General features: G+C 32.4%; 1 protein-coding gene across 1 annotated transcript in view; it reads left to right on the forward strand.

Moving 5' to 3' along the window:
* LOC145239764 (uncharacterized) overlaps positions 1 to 24,246 on the forward strand; it is a 46,957-nt gene extending 22,711 nt beyond the window's left edge. The window contains exons 3-5 of the mRNA XM_080103193.1: positions 14,854 to 14,957; positions 16,597 to 16,753; positions 23,123 to 24,246. Coding sequence (XP_079959319.1) covers positions 14,854 to 14,957; positions 16,597 to 16,753; positions 23,123 to 24,157 — 1,296 coding nt within the window. The 3' untranslated portion in view covers positions 24,158 to 24,246. The remainder of the gene's footprint in view (positions 1 to 14,853; positions 14,958 to 16,596; positions 16,754 to 23,122) is intronic.
* The last annotated feature ends 221 nt before the right edge of the window (positions 24,247 to 24,467 follow it).

A 24,467-nucleotide genomic window follows, 5' to 3' on the forward strand; every position in this document is an offset into this window, starting at 1 on the left:
TTCGCCATGTAGCTAACAAAACCCTGCCATCTCGATACTTGCTTAAAAGTCTTTCATGCTACCACAGGGCCATACATCTACCTCACGCTCTATTTTTCTCATCCTCATCACATGGTGCATTTCTTCTTTTCCTCCACTTTGCATACTGGTTCTGTTGTTTGCATATGCTGCTGCTCCTAGCACTGGTGGCTCTATTACAATATTAAGAGGGCGCAAATATAGCAAGTTTGTTAGAGCACATTCTGTTGAAACACTTGTAAAACAAGCATAGGGATGCCACATTACGGTGATGGGGCCAGAATAGAGAATGTGCGACCTATTAGATTAGAGGTTCTGTTTTTGGACTAAGAGGGGTGAACACTAATGGCTGATACACTAGATATATTTTTTAAACAATTTATTGTGTTGATAAAACCTTCATTTGATAAGTATTTCAATATTTTAGGATATATTTCATCAGGTCCCATACTATTACAAAAATATACTATGAAATGTAAATGTTCTTAACTGACACAGCTGACTAGGGGTTCATACCAGTTAGAGATATGTCCTCGACAATCGGTCCAACAGTTTGTTATTGTCAGACTGATGTATGGTTCTATTTAGTCCTAGGCAGTCCATCTTCTCATGCTTTACCTTCAGGTTTATTGCTGATCGCCTGAGATGCCCCTATCGAGGAATGTAGATGAGGCTGCTCAAGCATTTTTTGTAAGCCTGAGTGTACTTTATTCAGTGTGCTGACTTTATTGTCACTTATTGTGTCCTAAGCACCTGGAGAGGTAAATAAACATACTATTATTACCATCTGCCTTACTAACAATAATTGTTTTGATATTATTTGGATTCTCTGGACTGCTGTTCTCATCTCGAATATTATTGTAACATTTGGATTGATGTAACCTCTGACCTTCTTCAAGTATATCTTCTTGAACTCAAATATCTTTATGTCAAACTTGGAAATCTGCACAGAATTTTGAACGGGGCCCTTTATTTAATCCATGGAAGTGGTATGTAAACCATTGTTTCATGTTCAACACAAAAAAGGTTTTCCTCAGCCATACAAAGAACTCCTGCACTTCCGGCAGCATGTGTTATATTAGCTATGATTCACTTCGGCAATCAGTCTAACAAACTAGGGACTGACTTAACTTCATTTTGGCAAAGTGAGACATGGTCCAGCTTGGTCCTATGGTGATCTTATTTCTCTGCCTTTTAGTGGAATTTTGCTTTGATTTTTATTCCAGAAAAAGCAAGTGCTCGTCTGAGTTCCAATCTATGGGTCCCCCCTGCTAAACTTTCACAAAAAACACTTGTCTAGCTGAAGCCACTATCAATAATTTCCCTCACTCTTTATCTGTGCCTAAACCTAAACGTAGATTCCATGAACAAAGCGTCTTTCTTAGAACTGCACGTCTGTGGAACTATCTTCCGTTTGCCTGCTTTCCAGCTGACTACAATATGGTCATTTTCAAGTTCAATGTAAACAAGTTTTGGATGAGCCGTCTCCTTAATAATCCAATTTACCAAATTTTCACTGCTAATGATTACTACGATATTGTCCCATTGACTACTGTACACTCATTAACTCCTGTCCTTGAGTGGCCTCTAGCCCTTGATAAGTAGTGATTCTTTTATATAAAAAAAGGAAGCAGACATTCACTTAAGTCACAAGAGCCTTCCATGGATGTGAGTTTTCTCTGCTCTTTGATCACACTCCACACACACATATATATATATATATAGAGAGAGTTTGTTTATGATACAAACATTATTGGTTACATATGTGCATACATGTTTCAGTGGAATCCCAATTCAAAGAGACCACTTCATCAGACCAAAAAAGGAATGATATTGCAACCTTTCAATATCACTCCTTTTTTAGTCTGATGAAATGTTCTCTTTGAATTGGGGTTCCACTGAAACATGTATGCACATATGTAACTAATAATGTTTGTATCATAAACAAACTATATACCAGCTCTGCCCTCCATTGAGCACTCATTAATAATCATGCGGGTTTCATTGGATGTACATCTAGGAAACCAATTTATACAACAATTATATATATATATATATATAACTACTTAATCTACTCACATAAAATTAATATACGAAAGTATAGATTTATGCGTAAACTTTAAGTATTTACTTCAAAAGTGCTCAATACGTAGGTAGAGCTAGTTAGTAAGTTATAAAATGTATATGGCAATTAAGCTACACTGAATATTCCGCATTTCATCCACTCTAGGATTCTTCAGGCTTATGCACGAATTCTGTGGTTGTTTGTCGTTTTTATATGCGCATCTTCTATTGAAATTTTAGTTAGCCAATCAGCTTTCTAGTATCCACTGCACCCTTCCTATCAGCCAATGAGAATGCATTTATTGGACAAAGGCCTATTTGACCTCTGGTTGAACTGTTTCTTTGTGTGTGCTCTATTAAGCCTGAATATTTAGCTTCTTGATCTGTTTTAAATCGAGGTTAGTGTTTTTTTTGTTTTGTTTTTTTATTAATGTTAGTTTATATATAAATATATGTGTACACACATATATATGCGCATATATATACATACATATATGTGTGATCGTTTATGTATATTCATGTTTATTTAATTTATTTATTTGTTTATTTTCTATTGTTTTTGTTAGTTTTAAAACTATTTTGTATCGCTATCCTAGAGTAAATCTTATCTTGTGAACACAGTTGTTTGCTATTTCTCTTCTACAGTTTAATAGATGTTGGGGTTCTTTAAAGTACAGGATAGCAAATTTTTCATGAAGGCATGCTCCGACAACTACAAGCCCTTGTACCCCCTTGACGTAAATACCCCCGTCAACCCCGACAAGCAGCAAAGTCCTATCCCTATACAGTAGAGATCCCTAGATGTAAGAAAGCCTTCTACTCTAATAGTTTCTTCCCGAGAAATGCTAGACTCTGAGTTCCTGCTTCCCCAACTGTGCTGACATGCCGAAGTTCAGGTGTAATATGAACAGACATCTTGCTGCTCAACTCCCTACATAGTATCCCTGCAACTTATATCCCTGATAGTAATTCCATATATCAAAGTGACACTGTGCCTTGTTTGAGGTGAAGATGTAATAATAATAATAATATATATATATATATATATATATATATATATATATATATATATATATATATATATGCCTTTGTGAAAATATTTAACCGATAAACTCTTTAACTACTGGTCACATAACACTAAAATTAACAGGAAATAGTAATCAAACATCAAAAATGGTTTATAATGAGTAAAATCTTTGTTTGGATGAATGAATAATGTGTACAGAAATATGTCGGCAAGTTGAAATGAACATTTTGCATTTCAACTTGCCAACATATTTCTATTAGTTTTGCACATGCACAAATTCAATCATAGCTAGAAGTGGTTTAATTTTCTTATCTATCTGTTGGGTAGACTTAAACGGTAGGGAATGCAGCTGAAGTGCTAAATGTCATTTTTTTTGTTTGTTTTTTTTTTTACTTTTGAAATCAGTACTATATATTATGTACAATATAATATTCAATAGAGAATTGGCTCTGTAATAATAAATACAGAATCTGTATCAATTAAAATATATTTAAGTGTTTTTAAGGTCGGCCGTCTCTAGTTAGTTTTAAATAAGAAAATGTTGGTTTCTGCTAAATCACTAGAGCCTTACCACCTTATTTTTCTGTCACTATTTGTTTGGATTTTATTTCTCTTTCTTCCTTTATCTATTTCTTTCTTTTTTCTTTTTCTTCTCTCTTCCTCTTCCTTGCCTTTTATGACAGTCCTCTCTGAAAACTAAAAATGTTAATTTTGCTATGAAAGATGAGTAAACAATTCATGAAAGAGGTAAGGTTGTTAAATGACTTTTACTTTGGCACTGTTCCAGATAGGGTTATAAATGTGATTAATTGTCCCAACAATTATAAAAAACGTTTTCAAATTCTTGCAGAGTAAAATAAAGGCATGAAAAAAAACTTTGCTTTCATTTTAAATTAAAAATTAAAGTTGTTCAAAAGTTATTTATCTATCATTCTAAATTATAAAAAAAAATTAATTTAAAATAAAAATTGTTAAAAGTTGTTGAAATTATTTTTCATGTTTTTTTTTTTTCATTTATTCTACTTAAGTAAAAATAAAAGTTGTTTAAATTATTTACCTTTTAATTTCTTTTTATTATTTTATTTTATAGAAGTATCATTAACAGTTGCTTTGGTTCATTCCGTTTCACTCGATCTTGGTTTTTAATCACAATGTCAAGGCTGCTACTTGCTCTATGAAATTGCAGGTGGCATCCATCTTGAATATTTTACATGCAATGTTTAAACATTTTAATTATGCATTTCTCGAGTTTAGATTAAAATAAATTAATATTTGGTTAACCTATTTCAATATGTCAGAATCAAGTTTTAATAAATTCAATAAATTTCTAATGCCTACACAAACTTATTTTCTTATATAAGAAAACACTATTTAATGACATTACCTATTATTATTACTGTTGTGATTATTATTTATTTATTTATTTTTGTAATTACTTAGTTTCCCAGCCCTTGTAATTTTACGTTAATGAATTTTGGAAATGATGATTGATTATTCATATTATTTGGATTCATTGGACTACTGTGATTTTCACAATGTTTCGGTCGATGTAACCTCCAACCTTCTTCAAGTGTATCTTGTCAGACTCAGGAATTTGGATGGAATTTCGTTCTGTCAGTCATGACTTAATAGAGGTCCTAAGTAATTCACAATTGTATTTTTCGGTCACCCACACTGAGGATTGAACCTTCAACCTTTGGTGAAATATCACTTTCAAAATTGATTTTTCCAAGTACTCTAACTACTGCACCACGGGTCCTTGCGGACAAGAGGAAGAAGATCGGAGGTTACATAGACCAAAATGTTGTGATAATGACACTCAAGATGAGAACTAGTCCTATGAATCCTTATAATTTTATCACAAAAACTATATGCAGTAGATTATATTTTTGTTTGTTTTGTTTTTAAGATTATAACATGCTGAATGCAATTGCATTAAATCAATTTAGTATTATGTATGAAATAGGGGTAAAAAAAAACATTTTTAAATTAGTCTACAGGTGTTCCTGGCAAAATGCAAGATAGAACGGAAAATGTTGAAGACAAAGCAAATAGAATTTGTTTCTAATATTTGGTTAACCCATTTCAATATGTCAGAATCAAGTAAATAAATTCAATAAATCCTAGAACCCTAACTTTATTTATTTTATAAATCACCAGAAGATTTGAATTCTTTTTGTTTCATCTTTCCATTCTTCAATAACTTATCTCAACTTAATTTTAGATTTTCTTTTAACAATTGATTTTTTTAACAACGATTAACTTTTGTGAAGAAGCAATGGAGCAACACAAAATAAAATGACGGTATGAGAGAAAGTGAGATAAATGTTTACTTTAAAGTCCTAATTTGGTACAATTGGTGCCCTTCATGAACCACCACATAAAGGAGGGATCAGTTTTGCATATAAATTCAATGTGAAATGATCCCTCATTTTAGGGCAGTTAACCAAATTTTTCTTAGAGCTAATCCTAAGTCAGAGTTGCGATAAAGGCGATAAAAAAAATATATTTCTCCATTCATTTCTATTCCAAAACAAATTTTTTTTAAATCTCGGGGAGGGGGTGATGGATTTTCCTCACATTCAAAACCGACCATGTGTTACTTTTGCCCTCTTAGGGATGGGCGTTAAATAGGAATGTCCCTCATTATTTTACTGTCCAATCAGAACGAATATATTTGGTTCTATTAATGTGACGTCACATCCGTCTGGCAGTGAATTAAGAACGTTAATAAGCATAATTGAAATCCATTTGACAGTTCGCTAAAAAGTGAGGTGAGGTAAGGGTGGGGGTCCGTATGTGAATCGTTTGTCAATTATAAAATTTTAACATTTTAGGAGATAGAAGACAGACGGTAACAGTTAGAAGGAAATGAGTAATCATGTAAGATATGGAGAAAGGAAGAATTGCAATTTACAAAATTTAAAAATAAACTGTGTTTGTGCTAGGTACGTGCAAAAGGAATAGTCGATGCTCAAAATGTACAAACATTTTGACTCCTCCCTTTACTTAAAAATTCATCAAAAATCAGAAAATTAACCAATTTTAATGAAATTTTCAATAGTTCTCAAATAATGATCAGAGATTATAATGAACCCATTATTTTTATTTGAATCTTAGTTGAAATGTATTATTTTGTTTAAACAAAAAATGCCTTTACTAAAGTTATGGTTTTCAGTAGTAAAATAAAAAAAAAAATGAATGAATTTATTTTTGCTTTTTTTATGAAAATAAATCATAGTAAATTGTAACAACAAAAAGAAGAATTAATTTTTTTCAGGAACACTATGAAAAAAGTCCCTAAAGTTCGCATTAATGAACTCTATATAACTCATGTGAAATTTCTCTCACAAGGTTTTTGTCCTCGACAGAATGGAAGAAAACCAGACAGAAATTACAACAAGCTCACCTTAAAACTTCAATGTAAATTTTATTAAAGTAAAAAAGATCCATGTTGCAAAAGATGCGTCATCTTCAGCTATCTGCCACTATGGGCTGGTAACGACCCCGAAGGGAATAATAGTTTGTCTTTGATAAAGGCTGGGTAGAATTCCCACTGACGAAATAGTGCGCAGGTTGGAGAAGTTGAAGTGGCACCCAAGATGGATGCTGCTAGCTGGGCATCCACGAGGGGGTCCTGTAGAGTCAGTTCAAAGGCCGTCAAGGCAGGTCAAACCGGAGACCTTAATTTCGTCTTGACAGACATTAAATTGTAGCACAAGCGTGCAAATATGAATTCGTCCTACTTAAGGGCATTGGTAATTGTAATAATAATGTTTTGCTCCACGTTTGGCATTAAAACATCTTGAAGCAACAAAGTATTTTCACTGCCTCAATTCGAGTGAGAAATCCATGTGTGTCCATCCCTGCGTCTTTCTGGATTCTGATCTTAAAAGGGAATTTGGCGCCGAGAACATTCTCGGCAGTTAGTTATAACATGCAATTTGATTAGTTAAAATAAATCTGTGGGTGGAAGAACCCGTCCAATAAAAAGCTTGCTTATTTCTGCAGAATTTCTTACACTCAAAAGAAAAATTAATTTCTCGAACTACCAATATTATTGTTGAATTAAGCATTGTTTATTTAATATTTTCATACAAAAAAATTATAGCTGCAAAAAATATTTCTATTTTTTTTTTATTAGATTGCATATTTCACATAATTTTTATATGTAAAGATTCTAATATTTTCCTAGCTTGAAAAAACGTCAAACTTTCGGCATAACATAATTTTCATATAATCTTGAAAAAAAAAAATGTTTAATTTAAAAGTGGGAACATAGAAAAATAATTAAATTCAAAAATGGTAAAAATTATACAAACATTCACAATAGGAATGTACGGATGCACGGCTGGGAAAAAAAAAGAAAAATCAGCACTCCCTACTTACCTTTAATTACCTGACGTCATTTTCAAGCAGTCTTTTGATATTTTGGGCTTCCAGAAACCACACTTGGATGATTTTTTGTTTGTTGTGATAGCGCGAAGCAAGAATCTTTCACTTTTGGGAGCTAATTAAGCTATTTTTTTGTACAAGCAAGGTGTTTTATTTTTGATTTTTTTATTTGATTTAATATCCCCGTACTTTACTTTACTAATTATCTTTGAAATAAATCCAGAAAATTAATATTTATCTTTCAAAAGAATTTTTATAATGAATTTATTTAACTTCAAAATTTAGCTCAATTTGTCAGCTTCCAAATGTCGCTGTGAAAACTTTTCATTATAACGTTTTTTTTTTTTTCTCGTGTACAATTTTTATTTTTCCTTTTAGAAATTAACTTTAGGCTCTAACCTTTCAAATACAACCAAAAAGTAGTCGGAAACCTACAAAAATGTATGATAAACTGGCTTTCTAAACTACGTCCCCTATTTTTATTTATTTATTTTTTTTTTTTTTCCGACATTTTTGCCCATACTTAGTTTGTGCGATTTATCGACTGTGTTTTCTAGGTACGGGCAAAAATGGGCGGACCTAGTTTTGAAAGCCGATTTATCATAATTTTTTTGTAGGTTTCCGACTACTTTTTGATTGTATTTGAAAGGTTAGAGACTAAAGTTAATTTCCTAAAGGAAATAAAAATATTTGTACGCGTGAAAAAGTTATGAAAAATGTTTTCACTGTGAGATAACCAATTTAGCTAAATTTTGAAGTTAAATAAATTCATTGTAAAAATCCTTTAAAAGATAAATATTAGTTTTCTGGGGTCTATTTCAAAGATAATTAGTAAAGTAAAGTCCTAAGATATTGAATTAAATAAAAAAAAAAACACCATGTTTGTGAAAAAATAACTTAATTAACCCTCAAAAAGCAAGTAATTTACCGTTCGCCCAAAACGCAACAAACTAAAATTTTGTAAACATGATTAAGGAGGCCCAAAATTTCAGCCAATCGAAACAGTTTCAAAATGAAGTCATGATAGTAAAAGGAGGTAGAGGTGTCAGATTTCTTTCTTCCCCCCCCCCAGACGTGCATGAATACATTCCTATTCTGAACGATTGTATCAATTTTTATCATTTTTTAATTCAATTATTTTTTATGTTCCTGTTTTTAAATTCATTTTTTTTTTAATTATTGTTCGAGATTATATAAAAATTATTTTACGCCGAAAGTTTCACATTCTTGCAAGCAAGGAAATTATTAAAATCTTGCATATAAAAATTATGCAAAATCTGTAATTTAAAAAAAAAAAGAAATATTTTTGCTATTATAATTTTTTGTGTGAAAATATTAAATAAACAATGCTTAATTCAGTAGTTCGAGAAATTCATTTTTTTTTTTCTATATCGAATTCATTAATACAGACTTTATGGGCTTTTTTCGTAATGTTCCTGTAAAAATTATTTAATTTTTTTATTGTTACAAATTACGATGCTTTATTTACATAAAAGAAGCAAAAATAAATTCTTGCGTTTTTTTATTTACTACTGAAAACCATAATTTTAATAAAGGTATTTTTTGTTTAAACAAAATAATACATTTCCACTAAGATTTAAATAAAAACAATTAGTTCATTATATTCCGCGATCATTATTTGATAAATACTGAACATTTCATTAAAATTGATTAATTTCCTGATTTTTGGTGAATTTTTAAGTAAAGGGAGGGGTCAAAATGTTTATACATTTTGAGCATCGGCATTCATTTTGCCCGTACCTAGTGTTTTCAAGTTAAATTCATTTTTTACAGTATCTTTTGTTTATTAAATTGTTAAGTGTAAGTAATAAATAGTGAAAAAGCCTCCCTTTCCATGTTAAGAACGATGTCCTAAATTATAATTTAAGCACGGTTCGTAAACTGCACAAGTATACACAAAACAAATGAAAGTGAAAGTAAATCAAAATACGAGAACGAAAGAATAGCAATCTAACAAAGAAAAAGAGCGAAGAGTACACACAGAGACGGAAGTTCTATGACATCACTTCCGTCTGTTCGTGAATTTAAAAAAAAGGAAGGAGCACGTTTAGACGGAAGTGGTATGACGTCACCGATGTCTACATGTGAATTAAAAAAAAAAAGGAGCACGTATAGACGAAAATAGTATGACGTCACTTCCGTCTGTTCGTGAATTTAAGGTTTTAATGTATTCGTCTGATAAAGGGTTAAATTGTAACCATACTAAATATTAGCTACGTAAATTTCCAATTCATGTGTCTTAACTTTACTTTTCAAAGTGTGAACTACTTGAAAAATTTAATAACAAACGAACGTAATTGAGAATGAGTCTTCCCCGTGTAGTACGATGTCGTCGGGGTCTGTCTGACGCGAAGCGAAAGGAGCGTCGGCGATTGTGCGTCCAACAATGCAGACTGAACGAGAGCCCCGTTCAAAGAGAGAAGAGATTACTTCGAGATCGACTCCAAAGAAGGGCTCAACGGATGCAAGAAACGCCCGAAAAAAGGGCCATGCGGCTAGAAAAGGACAGAATCAGCCATCAGATACGCAGGGCGCAAAAGAAAGAGCAGGTACCCTCTTCTTAGTGAAAGAGAATGGAAAGACAGTTGTCAAGTGTTTGCTCAGAAAAAGAGAGAAAAGTTTGGTAAATCAGAAGAACAGTCGACTCGAAGTCCGCAGCAAACTGTCAGATAAAAAAAAAACTTGCATTATACTTAATTACTTTTTGCATAAAATAATAAAATGTTATTTCACTGTTTTGAATTTGTTTTTAGTATTATAAAAAATATATTACTTTATGAAATATTTATCGATTTCTTTATTTTCTTTATTTATTGGAAAATATAATTTATCTGACACCGTTTGCTGCCGACTTTGAGTCGCCTGTTCTTCTGATTTATCAAAAGTTTCTGATACTGATCAGCCCGCATGGCTGCCAGTATTAGATAAGGGAAATCTGTCAGATTTCAAATCTGATAATTGAGTTGTTTACGACAACAACCGAGAGGTGAATGTACAAAATCAAACCGAATTTCCTAGAACGATGAATAAATAAGTGAGAAATAAACATTGATTTATTTACGTTGCTTTTTTTTTTCTACTCATATTTTATATTGTTGTAAAACTTTTCCATTTTTTTTTTTTTTTTAATTTGCTGCTTTTTAAATTATTGTTTTCTGGTGGTATTTTTTTGGTACTTTTATTTATTCGCTTGACAAAACTTTTTTTTCTTTAATAATACGAAAAAACAACAGTTAATTTCTATTTTTTAAAATACGATGGAGCAATGTAAAATATATCGGGTGAAAATGCCCCCCCCCGCCCACACACCCACACACACACCCACACACCCACCCTTTTTTATTATTATTTCATTAAGGAAATCGGGAAATCGGGTTTCATGTTATGGGGTGGCCTTTCGACTGTTGTAATTCGTTATCGACTTTTACCGGGTCGCTGGTCGGTATTGACAGCCATGGGCGCTGATCTATATAAGCACACACAAAAAGAGTAGTTGGAAGCTAAAGAAATCGATACTTTGTAACATTGTTCGTCTTAAAATGATTGACTATTTTTAATCTTTAACATTTTTGATTAAAAAATCTTGGATTTAAATTAATTTTAGTGCTTTTTATAAATTGGTTTGTTTCATTTTGGCTTGGTAAAATCAGGCAACAAGTTAAAATAATTGAAAAGCAACTACACAAAATGAAAACTAGGTTCAAGAAACGAAAAAATAACCGCTTGTGCAGTTTACAGATCGTGCTATTTTTTTTTTTTTTTTTTTAGATATAATTTTCACATCAAATTCTATTTTTGCGGGACCGTTGTTTATTAAATTGTTAGGCAAAAGTAAAGAATAGTTAAAGCCCCTCTCCATGTTAAGAATGGCTTCCTATACAATAACGTTATTTCAGCACGGTCCGTAAATTGCACACGTACCGATTTGCATTCTTGCATTGCATTATTTTGGTAAAAGAGCACTCGAGAAATCGTAAAGAAAAAAAAATAAAAACAACAAAAATTATAGGAAACGCAGAAGAATTAACTTCTTTGCCGACCTGTATACTTTAAAGTGTAGAAACTGATTGAAAAAAAAAAAACTTATAATCTATGGATTTGGTTTGCTTAAATTTTTGACACCGAAAAAAGGATATTTTTAAGGTGGGTGCCATTCGGACTTTGGGTTAGACTGTTATTTTTTTTATACTATCCTTTCACTGAAAGGATAGTATAAAAAAAAAATGACAAGACAGGATTAATTTTTTTTTCAATTAAACCTCCATAAAATCGACGACTATTTTATTTTATTTTATTTATTTTATTTTTTTTCATATGTCGATAAGTCGACTTAATGAGAACAAATTCAGCGATAATAAATTTTACAGTTTTCACGCTTTAAAAATGTATGGTTCGGGAGATAAGTAAATTCTATTTCGTTTGGTATAAGTTATTTGTTGTTTTGAGTACGATTTCTCGATTGTTACCTGCACGTTTACCTATATTTTCTTTTGTTATTAGCAATTGTTTGTATTATTTTGTAATTATTATCAAAAAATCAGTAGGGTAGGATATTACGCAGAAAAACATTTACTTGTTCAATTTTTTTGTTAATGAATTTCCAAAAAATATTTTTGAAAGTTTAATTTTTTTTTGTTTGTTTATGACGTGGTATAATTTTGTCTAGAAACAGTATCTTAATTTTATATGAAAAAGCTGTTTGGTTTAAGTTATAACTTATAACTTTGTGAAAACGTGAAAGAATGGATTCGAATTATTTGCTACTGGCAGTGGGGGGAGGGACATTGTTTGGTTGTAAAATACACTTAAATATATTTTAATTCTTGCAGATTTTGTATTTATTATTAGAACCAATTTTCTATTGATTATTATATTGCACCCAATATATAAAATTTCAAAAGTAAAAAAAAAAAAAAAATGTCTTTGGTGCCATCAGCTAGAATTAAAACCAAAACACTTAGTGCTTCAGCCACATTCCCTACCATTTGAGTTAACCTGACTGATAAATAAGAAAGATTTAAAATTAAACCACTTTTAGTGATGACTATGACTGAATTTGCACTTACATAAAACTAATAAAAATATGTTGGCAAGTTGAAATGAAAAGTGTTCATTTCAACTTGTCAACATATGTCTTTATGCATTATCCATCCATCCAAACAAAGATTTTACTCATTATAAACAATCTTTGACATATGATTACTATTTTCTGTTAATTTCAGTGTTATGTGACCAGTAGTTTAAGAGTTTATCGATTAAACACACACAAATATACATCTGTTTTTTTAAAAAAATTTTTTTTGTTAGTGTTGATTTGATTGGTTGGTTGGTTGTTTTTGTTTTACGGCATATCAACCCTTTTCGGGTTATTTAATGCCGAATCCAAAGATTTTGAAGAAAAAATTTTAAATAGAATATATCTGTTGTTTTCAAGTCGGTTTCTATTTAACCCATAGTTGGAACCCTAACAGGTACTACCACTCCGGATCAGAGTGGACCTGCGAGCAATGGTAATTAAAGGGTGGCTCCACACTCCCCAAAGCCCGCAAGCTGGGGCCTCACCACTGGATATAGTGTAAGGTCATATCCAAGACCATAGTGTTGATTTGAATACCACTAAAAAAATGAAATTAATCATAACTGAATAAACGTCATTTTTCTTTCTTTTAAAAATTTAGAACAATAGCATATTGAGGTAAATTTGCAGTTTAGTGATAACTATTGTTTTATCTTGTTGATTTCGTTAAATATTAATAAATGAGAAACCATTTAAAGTTAAAATCTATTTAGTATTATGCAGGCAATATTAACAACATGCTTAAAATGTATACATATGCTAAAATAATTGCTAGAAAAAAAATCAATGGAGCTTTCATATAGACGGAGGTTAACCCTAATTTCAGCATATATGCACATTTCAAACATGTTGTTAATGCTACATGCATAATATTAAATAGATTTTAAGTCAAAAAGATTCTTCATTTACTAATATTTAACAAAAACAACAAGACAAAACAATATTTATTACTTATACACAATTTTTCATTGCATTATTAGTGTCTGTTCTTTCTGATCGAAGCTTGCAAATAACTCTGGATGGTGTCTCCTCATTTTCCTTTCTCATCAATGCTGATGTTCTTGAGGACTCTATCCTAAACCCGACACTGTTTTTTCTCTGTAGAGATGATTTTTGCAAGAAGAATATTCAGAAAATTAACATTGATGATACAACTCTATTCTGGTGTTACTTCTTGCTCATTTGAGTTAATACATTAGATACATGAGTCTTTCTTTCTTCTCATAAAGACTGTTCTCTCTATCACGTAAAACACTTTTACACACCTGAAGCTATTCTCTATCTCTACAAATCTACTGTCAGACTGTCTATGGAGCACTGTTGTCATATTTGGGTTGGTCAATATCTGTCTTATTTGAGGGTTCTTGATAAGGTGCAAGAAACATATCTGTAATTTCATTGGCCCACCCTTTCTTCTCTGCAACTTCTATCCCACAGATATGATGTTGCTAATACTAGTCTGTTTTTTCTATAAATACTATTATGGCATGTGTTCTTCAGAATTGTTTAATCTATTCCCTACTTCCTTTGTTCCAACTAGATTCACTTATTGGTCTGGTGGTCTCCATTTCAATTCATTGTTTTAACACCTTAAACATATACAGATTCCTATTCCAGTAACTTCTTTCCAAGAACTGCAGACTTGTGGAACTCTTTTCTTGCTGATTGATTTCCTCTTAATTATAGCATTAGTCTTTTCAAGATGATCATCTTTCGTTCTTGTTAGTTCTTTGAATCAAGTGGTTTCACACCTTTTCTGGGGTGATTTCCACAATTATTATTTTGTTTTAATGAACCAAATTATTATGAGGGTCATTCCAAAAGTAAAGTCTCCTATTTTTTTTTTTAACTAAAAAATTTGAAGATCTACGAAGGCGAGCAATCTTTTGTGCTCCAGAATTTATTTTTTTCTGCATAGACACCATCATTCTCAATACACTTTTGCCAGGAATTCAATAATGCATCTCTGCTTATGACAAACATTCTTGACGGGTTGCTTTTTTTAGAGTTGCATACCATCAATATCTACAGCAAAGAGATAAAACTTTCAGGTCATCAATGCATAAGTTCAGTTATCGCAACTATGCAATTTACAATCTCCTCTGATCCATTGGTGGGGAATAAAAATAGACATTAATTTTGGAATAACTCATATCAAACTATCAATCTTTTTTTTTATATTTACATTTTGTTTTTGTTTGATGTATATAAACCTTTTTATTATCACTTCATTTTTTTTTTTTTTTTATAGGTTGCTGCTGCCATTGGTGGTGTTACTTGGGATCCGACATGTCAACAGTATTGGGTTTTCAATGATGTCACACCAACTAGTCAAGGAAACAGTTCTTCAAATTTGTTAGTTTTGTCATTTTCATTAAGAAAATAAATAAGATTTTTGCCGGATGATATTTCTGAATATCAAAAGGATATTTTTTAAATGTGTTGAATGTGACCGGGAAGTGATTTCCCATAATCTTGTTGAGTTGCCTGAATACCTACATCTGTCTTTTTGTGCTTCCTGAGAATCCATGTGGCTCTCGAAGAAATGGGAGCACCACTGATATGATCTTTACAGCACCTCAAATGCAGGAAAAGTGTATTGAACATCATCTACACCTATATCAGGTTTTTGTTGATCTAGTAAAAATGTTCAATACAGTTAATTCGGATACATTGTAGAAGATATTGATTAAGTTAGGATGTCGTCCTAATTTTGTTTGACTTATTTATGAGCTACACAACAGTATAAAAGCCTATAGTAATTGCCTTTCTGAACTCGTTGCTGTTGGCAATGGTGTTAAATAGAGTGATGTATCTGCGCCTACTTTGTTTTGCATTTATTTTGCTGTAACTCTGTCATTGGCTTTCAGTAACTGTGGCAAAAGTATGTATTTTCGATTTTGCACATTGGGTCGGGTGTATAACTTACAGCATTTTAAGATGTATAATACCTATGCTGTCAATAATGATAACATTTTTCAAGATTTGATTTGAAATTATTAAAAGAAAAAATGATTCATTTAGTAAAAGTTATGAATTAAAAATACAAAAATAATCCTTATTTTTTAAATTTTTTTTTTTGTTAGGAAACAAAACCTAAGATAAAAAAATTAATATAAACTTTTATCTTTAAAAATTTTCTTTTAGGTTTTAAAATGTACCTTTTTTTTTCTTAAATAACATTTTTTTTTTTCAAAAAATTTTTGAATGTGACAAAAACATTTAAAACATAATTTGTTTTTAAAATTGTATAAGAAATCATTTTTAAAACCAAATTCGATGCTGAATTCATTATTTTTTCTTTTTCAATAAATAAAAACAATACAAATCAAACATTTCAGTTGACTGTGACCTTCATCAGTGAGTTAGACACTGTTTTTCATCATCATTGAGCTATAACGACGAATGCTGGTGATAGCCAATCTCTCCTGGTGTCAAATGGAAAAGGTTATTAATGTCTAAATTTTGTGTAGAGAGCACACTAAACTAAAGTTTTTGAGATGAAGATTTATCATTTGTATGATTTAGACTAATGTTCTTATGTTGAATGTTATTCACACAGTGTTTTAGCTGATATAACCTCCAGCCTTTTTCTGCAAGAATCAATGGTATAAATGATATACTTGATAAAATTCAGTTGTAAGTGACACTCTTCTAGAGGTTGAAGGTTCAATCTTCAATGCCAATGATATGATGAATACAATTGATAGTTACTTAAGACTTTTACTTTGTCATGACTGATGGAACGAGAGCATGTATACTATCTTCAAGGATTAAATAAAAGGTTCTGTTCAAAATTCTGTGCAGATTCCTGAGTTCTACGGAAATAATCCGGAGTTCAACAAGATACACCTGAAGAAGGTCAGCGTTTACATTGGCTGAAATATTGTGCGAATAACACTCAAGATGAGAACGATAATTCAAATAATCTAAATAATATTTTATTACCAATTCTGTAATATTTGTTTCATGCACTTACTTTATTACTTTTCAGAACGCCCCCTCTAGAAACTGCAGTTGTGTTACCAAAGGAACGTCGAACATTCGTAGTACCCAACCATTTGGAATCGTTTATGTCTAATTTATCTTCCCTTTGGAAAGCTGGCAAGCTTTGTGATGCTTCCATTAGTAATGGAACAGCAGAGATAATGGTAAATATGATTTCTGTAGAATTGCCTTTCGCTTCTACTCTCTTCTTTAATGGAAAGTGTGATGCTTTATCTTGAGGTAACACTCTAATCTATATATGGTTAGATATGTTGGTATATTTGTATGTATCAGATTCACTCCTAAACTAATAAACCAATCATTATGAATCAAGAACAAAATAACTACTAGGCATAAAGGATCATAATGTGGGCTACATTTAGTTTTAGTTTTATGCTAATTAAGTAAAGAATGAATGGAAGCCCCTTTGTGACACTATTCAAGTCTCCATGAAAAAGTTTTTCTCGTGGAGGCCAATTTATGTCATTTTTCAAAGTAAGGTTATATGGCTTGTCATGCCATTTTTCTTGGTCAAAATTTCATGGAGAATTAAAAAAACTCAAAAAAACAAAATCTGACCAAGTTTTAGTAATATTCTAGCATTTCCAAATTGTGAAAATTAGTATTTTGGCAGGTTTCCTGAACATAATAAAATCATAGTCCTTGTACTGTTTTTTCACTAGGAACCTAAAATTGAAATTGAAAATAAGATACTTTTTTAAAGAGACTGGGAAATTTACTGATTATTAAATTCAGAAATAGCATGTATGGTCATATAGATGACAAACAAAATAAGTCACTTTTCAAAGAAAAACCGTCAATCAAGCAGTGTATGACAATCTCATTCCTAAGACAATGTTATGCTGTTGCATGACATGCTTCGATTTTGAAGCCAGTGTAGCATCTCTTAAGTTTTCACAGAGTTCCTGGATATGATCAATACGTTTCTGGTTGTAGTTGTCCTCACCAAACCATTTCACAATCAGTTTATCTCTCTGCTCAGAGAAGCAGTGTTGTAAGTGCCACTTAATTGACCCCATTGAACTGCATATGATATTTGAATGTAAATTACCATCAAAATGGCTTTTTGATAATGTTGTACAGCATGAAGTAAAGGGAACAACAATTCAACACTTGTGTTCAATGTAGTAAGACAATCTAACGTCATTATCATAACAAATGTAGAATATGTCTTAAGTAGTATATACTGTAGGAATTTTCCAGAGCTTCAATTCTGTGATTTTGTACTTTTGGGTACATTTTTTGAGCATAATTCATGAGTTTCCAGCATTTTCCTAGCATGCACAACATGATAAGTGCACTTTTTCAGAAAATTAAAAAGAATTGACCTGGATGATAAATTAACGTGTAGTCTGAATTTCAACACTAATAAAAATAAAATTGGCTTGTACATATTGTCATAAATACTGGTAAAAAACTTTTCTATGAGATGGATTTTTTTTAGACTTCTTTAGAGCCTGTGATTTAATTTATCAAAAAGAATTATTTTCAGCTTTAAAAGCTAGCATTCTCTACAAAATTAGTTGCAACTTTTTCCTGTTTGCATCAGATCTTGATAAAACTGGTGTTTTCTGATGATTGGATAGTATATTGTATTGGAATGACTAATATTTCACACTTCATGTATGCATTAGAGATTTTAAAGCTATAAAAATGTCAAATTTGGAAAAAATTGAAAAAAAAATTGTCACAGACGAAAATGCGTATTCTTGCATGGCAAATCCCCAATAAGCATTTTTGGTTTAGTTTTTTTTTTTGCTTAATTGAATCTACATATGGTGCTTTCTTGCTTGAATGCTTTATTTTGTGCCTTGGATAAGTGAAATTTAAAATATGAGTTTTTTTCTGATGGCCTTAAAAATTTTTGTCACAAATTTAGGCCCATTTTCCACTAATTTTTCACACAAATGGTGCTCTAGCTCGAAAAATATAAGTTAAAAGTAGGTAAACCCTATATGATTTTGAAAGCTAAACTTATTGGCTACAGCCCTAATCACATGCCTAGGTCTATGCTTGTGAAGAGTGGCTGAAAATCTGGCTTCACATGAGAAAACTTCTTCATGGAGACTTGAATAGTGTCTTGTGTAATTTTAACAAGAGGTATTATTAGATATCAGTTAATAAATATTCTCAAATTTCGCCTTCTTTTGAAGGATTTTAAAGGGTTTTATGGGCAGAACTAAAAGATTTTTATATTCATATAGCTTCCAATTTCAAACTGCATTAAATTTGATCTATAATCATTACACAAAAATTATGCAAGATTCCTGGAATTTCAATTTAAAACCTCTTTCTACTATAATTAAATTTTAAATTTTAGACATTTTCTAGAATCAAAATCAGAATAAAAATTCTAAACCTAAGGTTTAGTTTCATTATCTCTTGATTATAATCTTTGTAAGGGAGACATCAAATTGTGCGAAATCGTTCTGTTCATTTTATCAGTCTTGAGGGGAAGTAATGGTGGTCCAGTGGTTAACAACATGGACTGATACCTGGGTGTCCCAAGTTCAAATCCAGTTTGTTTCACAAAAATCACTTTTGCTTAGGATGTTGGCAACCTTCATGTGGTTCCTCCTGTAATCCCCAATGTATTTCTAGGAAGAATTTTGCGTAGAAAAATATCAGGAAAATCAATGCCAACAATAGAATATTTGGATTCATACAATATGATGATGATCAGTCCTAGGACAGGTATTTCTAGTATTATTGTATAATCAAATATAGTCTAGTTCTACTTACTCAGTGTTATCTGGAAGTTTTTTCACTTTCGTTTTTTCCACAAAAAATTGATTACACTTGTATTAAACGTAGGATTTATTTAAAATGAGCTTGATCCATTTCAAGTCTCTTTCATGTCTCTTTTTATTATGTCAGACTCATTTAAGGGAGCAGGAATAAACACTGTCTTACCACTGCTTTCAAATCCGCACTCCCTTAGTTAGATCCAGCAAGCGGAGAACCATGGCATAGTACCATACTAAATTGACACTAACCCTAGACAGGTTGAACCGAAGCTCACAGTATTAATGCCGGTGTCCCTCAGGGGTCCATCCTGGGCCCAACTCTTTTCCTGATCTACATTAATGATCTTCCAAATCACATCCTTACATCATTTGTAGACATTTATGCTGACGACACTACCATTTATGGTAGCACATCTAAGACAGTAAACGACCAAGTTCTCTCCAATTCTCTCTCCTCTGATCTTGAGCACGTAGTACAATGGGGAAAGGAGTGGTTGGTTACTTTTAATGCATCTAAAACCAAGCTTCTCTCTTTACATCATCAACATTCTAATCCACATCTGGCATCAATTGAAATGAATGGCTCTCGTCTTCAGGAGGCCTCAAGTTTTGACAAGCTTCTGGACTTGACCATTACTCCTGATCTTAAATGGAACACGTACATCAAATCTGTTGCCAAGGCCGCTGGAAAAATGGTGGGATCTTTCTATCGATCCGGTAAATATCTCACTGCTGATGCTATTCTCTATCTATATAAGAGCCAGGTACGTCCAAGGATGGAATACTGTTGCCACATCTGGGCAGGAGCTGCTAGAAAGGACTTGTCCTGCCTTGATAGAGTTCAAAATAGACTTTGTAGCCTCGTAGGAGATGTCCTTTTCTTCTTCTTGCAACCTCTATCTCACAGAAGAGATGTTGCGAGTTTGTCTCTGATGTATCGTTATTTTCATGGAAAGTGTTCGACTGAGCTTCAATCTATGGTCCCCCCTCGCCAAACTTTCACAAGAAACACTCGTCTAGCTGTAAACACTATCAATAATTCCCCCCACTCTTTATCTGTGCCTAAACCTAAACGTAGATTCCATGAACATAGCTTCTTTCTTAGAACTGCACGCCTGTGGAATTGTCTTCCGTTTTCCTGCTTTCCGGCTGACTACAATATGGTTGTGTTCAAGTCTAAAGTAAATAAGTTCTTGATGAGCCGTTCCATATAAGTTATCAAATTTACCAAATTTTCATTACTAATGATTACTATATTGTCCAATTTCTACTGTACACTCTTTAACCCTTATCCTTGAGTGGCCTCTGGGCCCTGATAATGTGGTGATGCCTATGTAAAAAAAAACAAAAAAAAACGGCTTCCTCTAAAGGAGGAAGTTTCATGAAGTATGAAATTTGCAAATGATCTTCATTATGTTTCAAGTTCTCTCCTTGTTACAGTATTAAGACCCAGATAGCAATAATGTTTGTCGATGGTTAAGTACATCGTCTTCAAACATATTGTTATACATCATGTGTTTGACAATAACCCTGATAATGTTGACTTTTTGCATCTTCCAAACATCTAACTACAGTTTTTGTTTGACTAAACTTGCATCATCTCTTTTAAAACTAACTGTTCCCAACAGAGACTTGTCACAAACTGTTCAATCTGATCCATTGTGTCATTTTCTTCTTTTTTTTTTACCAATTGTGTGTATTCCGTCTGTTACCTTCCTAGACATGAGCCTTCAAATATATTATTTTCATATTAATATTCAAATGTCCTGCATTAATATTTATATTTTACCAGAAAGTTTGGCTCAAAAGGAAATTTCCTAAGTTCTGTGATATGGCTAATAGTGGAATACACAAGATGAGATGATTGAAAAAAGAAACACGACAATGATAAAAAATGTACACATTTAATCCTTTAACAAAAGAAACATTTAAATCTAATGCCAAATAATAATGTAAAATGTTTTTTGCCATGCATTCAAGTATCATCTGCAAAACATAAATGCTAAAAATTTTAAAGTTCACTGATCTCTCTACATAATCATGTTTTTTTTTTTTTAATTGTCGTTTTTTTTATTGGATCATTTTTATATTTCTTCGACATCCTTTCATCATATTATCATAAATTAAACCTCAACTTCTTTCTTCTGGAGTCCAGATTCTTACTTTTTTCCCCCCTCGCTCTCTATCTTGTACTTGTGGCTATTATTCTGGTTGTATTGAGCCGGCTTCCTCCTGAGCATGTACTGCATCTCAAACCATAGTCTTGGGCTATATCACAGAAAATGGTTAACCACTCTCGATTCTAGTGCTGGAGACCAACTACTTGTAGGCCCGATAGTACCGCTAGGTCGTCCTTAATTGTTGTCGCCCAGGTCTTTAGCTGCCCACTGAGACTTTTGCGTCAGCCAAGCAGTGCTGTTCTCTATCGCCATCATCACAGTCCGAAATACCGCACTCAACTGCCTTCAACTTGGTTCCCCAAAATTAAAAATGTTGTCTACTAATGTTCAAATCACCCTTTCATGCTTTCCTTCATTTCCTTCCACTTTATAACATTTTCCACTCGCTTTTTCCTCCTCTTACTCCTGTTAAGGGCAAAACAGCAGTTGCTGCTACAGCCAAAGCCAACTCTTCACCACCTTTTTCTCCTCTCTTTCTGTTATAAGCACACGCATGTACAAGAAACCTCTTTTGAGTGTTCTTTTTGCTGATGCTGAGCATCATTCATTCATTTCATATGAATCAGATGATTATTGCTGTCATTTGTTTCACCGATATCATTCTACTTAGAATTCTTTCTAGAAAGACATCAGGTACTTATAGGGGGGGATTTTGTAAAGGTTTTCAACTTTCCTAAGTGAAAGTGTTTCTATGGAAAGAACTGGATTGGAACTTAGTTTCTCTAGGTTGTCTGTCAGTGTCGTTAACCATTTAACCACTGTTACCTCCCTACTAGTGCTAACTGGACTATTGGTTATGTGTTGTAGTCATGCAGATCTGCTACTCACAAGTATTTTCTTTATCTGATAACACCTCCAATGTTTTCAACTTGGGTAACATCATTCCTTTTCAGCCAGATGTACAATGTTGATTTCTTTACTCCTTTTTGAACTTCCTTTTTATTTGGTTGACTTCATTTTTGGCAGAGCTTATGCTTTAACAGTTGCAGAAACTTTCTATCAACATATTGTCTTGTTACAGTCCTAATGGAGTAAGATTTGAATCTCTTTATATTTAAAGAGAGATTTTAGATAAAAGCAGACATTTTACAAAAGAAACAATTAGAATTTTAGTGCTTGTCCAGAATCCCTCCTATATTAAAAAAAAACAAAAGAAAAGAAAAATATGTATAATGTATGTACTTGCGATGGAAAGAAAATATCATATTCCAAAAATCATGTAAATTAATCAAGTCGTTTTATTGTTATAAATAAATAATTTTTAAGCAATTAATGAAAATTCATAAGCAGCAAAAATCTCACAAGTTTTAATTATACTCCTTGTTTTTTAAATAGTTTTCAAGATGACATTGCTCCTCAGTTAGCCATAAAATTTGATATCCTTATTTAAAAATAAAACTACTTGATCAATTTATATGATTTTTGGAATACAATATTCTGTTTCTATCACGGGTACGAACATCATACAGATTTTTCATTATTTTTTTATTTTTGACATAGGGAAAATTCTGGACAAGCACCTAATTTTATTCTCTTTTATGAGTTTAAATAAAATTAAAATAATTTAATTTTTATTTTTATTTAGATACACAAGATGGTGTTAGCAGTTGTTTGCCCCAAAATCCTGACAGAATTATCCAAGACTCCTTTGGATAAATTCCAGAAGGTAACGTTTCCAAGTAGCGTTTCCAAAGAGGCACTAGCTGCTTTTGCCGAATACATGTACAGTGGAATTTTGGATTTGGATGAGGTAATTCTTGTCCAATTGAAAATAATTGCCCAACGGCTGGACATGAAAGATTTTGAACAGCTATGTGAAAGTCATCTTCAAAGTGTGCAGTTAGTGCCTGCAAGGATAGACCCAACTTTCAGCAATGAGATACAGACGGCCACTGTTGGTCTGCAGGCACAGGCCATGCTTCAAAACGACCCAACTCCCATCGTGAAGCAAGCCCCTGTCGACGGACAAAATAGTAGCGGGTGGTCAAGTTCATCCCCAAATATTTTATTTCCTGCTGCAAACCCTGCACCTAATGAAGGAATGCTGAAAATAAAACAGGAGTTGTCCGATTCCGCTATGATTGACAACAGCAACAAACCCAGGGTTAAAAAAGAACCAGTGAACTTAGATGATATGAATTTCAGAGGGGCACCAATTTTGCTGCATAACCGGCCAACTCGGCCCCAAAGATCCCTGCCCCATGTTGAAAGCCTTATATCCATTTCTCCATTACGTGCCAAAAAGACAAATTCGAATCCAGTTACAGCTTGTTTAAATGCTCCATCAGCGACAAAAGTGAGCGGTTCCAGGTTTACGGCTCCAAATATCACTTTGCATCGAAATAATGGAAATGCATCATCATCATCATCCTCCTCATCATCATCACCACATTCATCATCATCATTCATCTCAAATACATCCAGCAGCAGCACTTATCCCCAGACTGACAACATGCAAGTAAATTTGCTCGGTCATTATGTTTCACAAACTTCTGAAGCAGACGAATCATTAACAAAACCAGCATATGCGAGAGCATCCTTAACATCTGGCTCGGATGTCAGTAACTCCCAGGCGATGTCTATAAAGCTTCCATCTCTCTCTTTTTATAATATGACATGAGAAAAAAAAATTCTATATAATCATCTTTGAAGTTCCGTCCAGATTTTAATTTTCTTTAATAGTAAATGGGAATATCTAATGGAACAAAATATTTTATTTCTGAATTTTTAAGATGAGGATTGATTATTCGTATTATTTGGATGCTTTGGACTCATCTTGAGTGTTATTTTCCACAAGGGCCCATGGTGTAGTGGTTAAAGTACTTGGTAAAGTTCAGTTTTAAAAGTTACACTCTTTGGGAGGTTTGAAGATTCAATCGTCAGTATGAGTGACACTCAAAATACAATTGTGAATTACTTAGGATTTCTAC

Source organism: Euprymna scolopes, chromosome 19 (genome assembly GCF_053919585.1).
Source record: "Euprymna scolopes isolate OS-2025 chromosome 19, ASM5391958v1, whole genome shotgun sequence".
NCBI lineage: Eukaryota > Metazoa > Mollusca > Cephalopoda > Sepiida > Sepiolidae > Euprymna > Euprymna scolopes.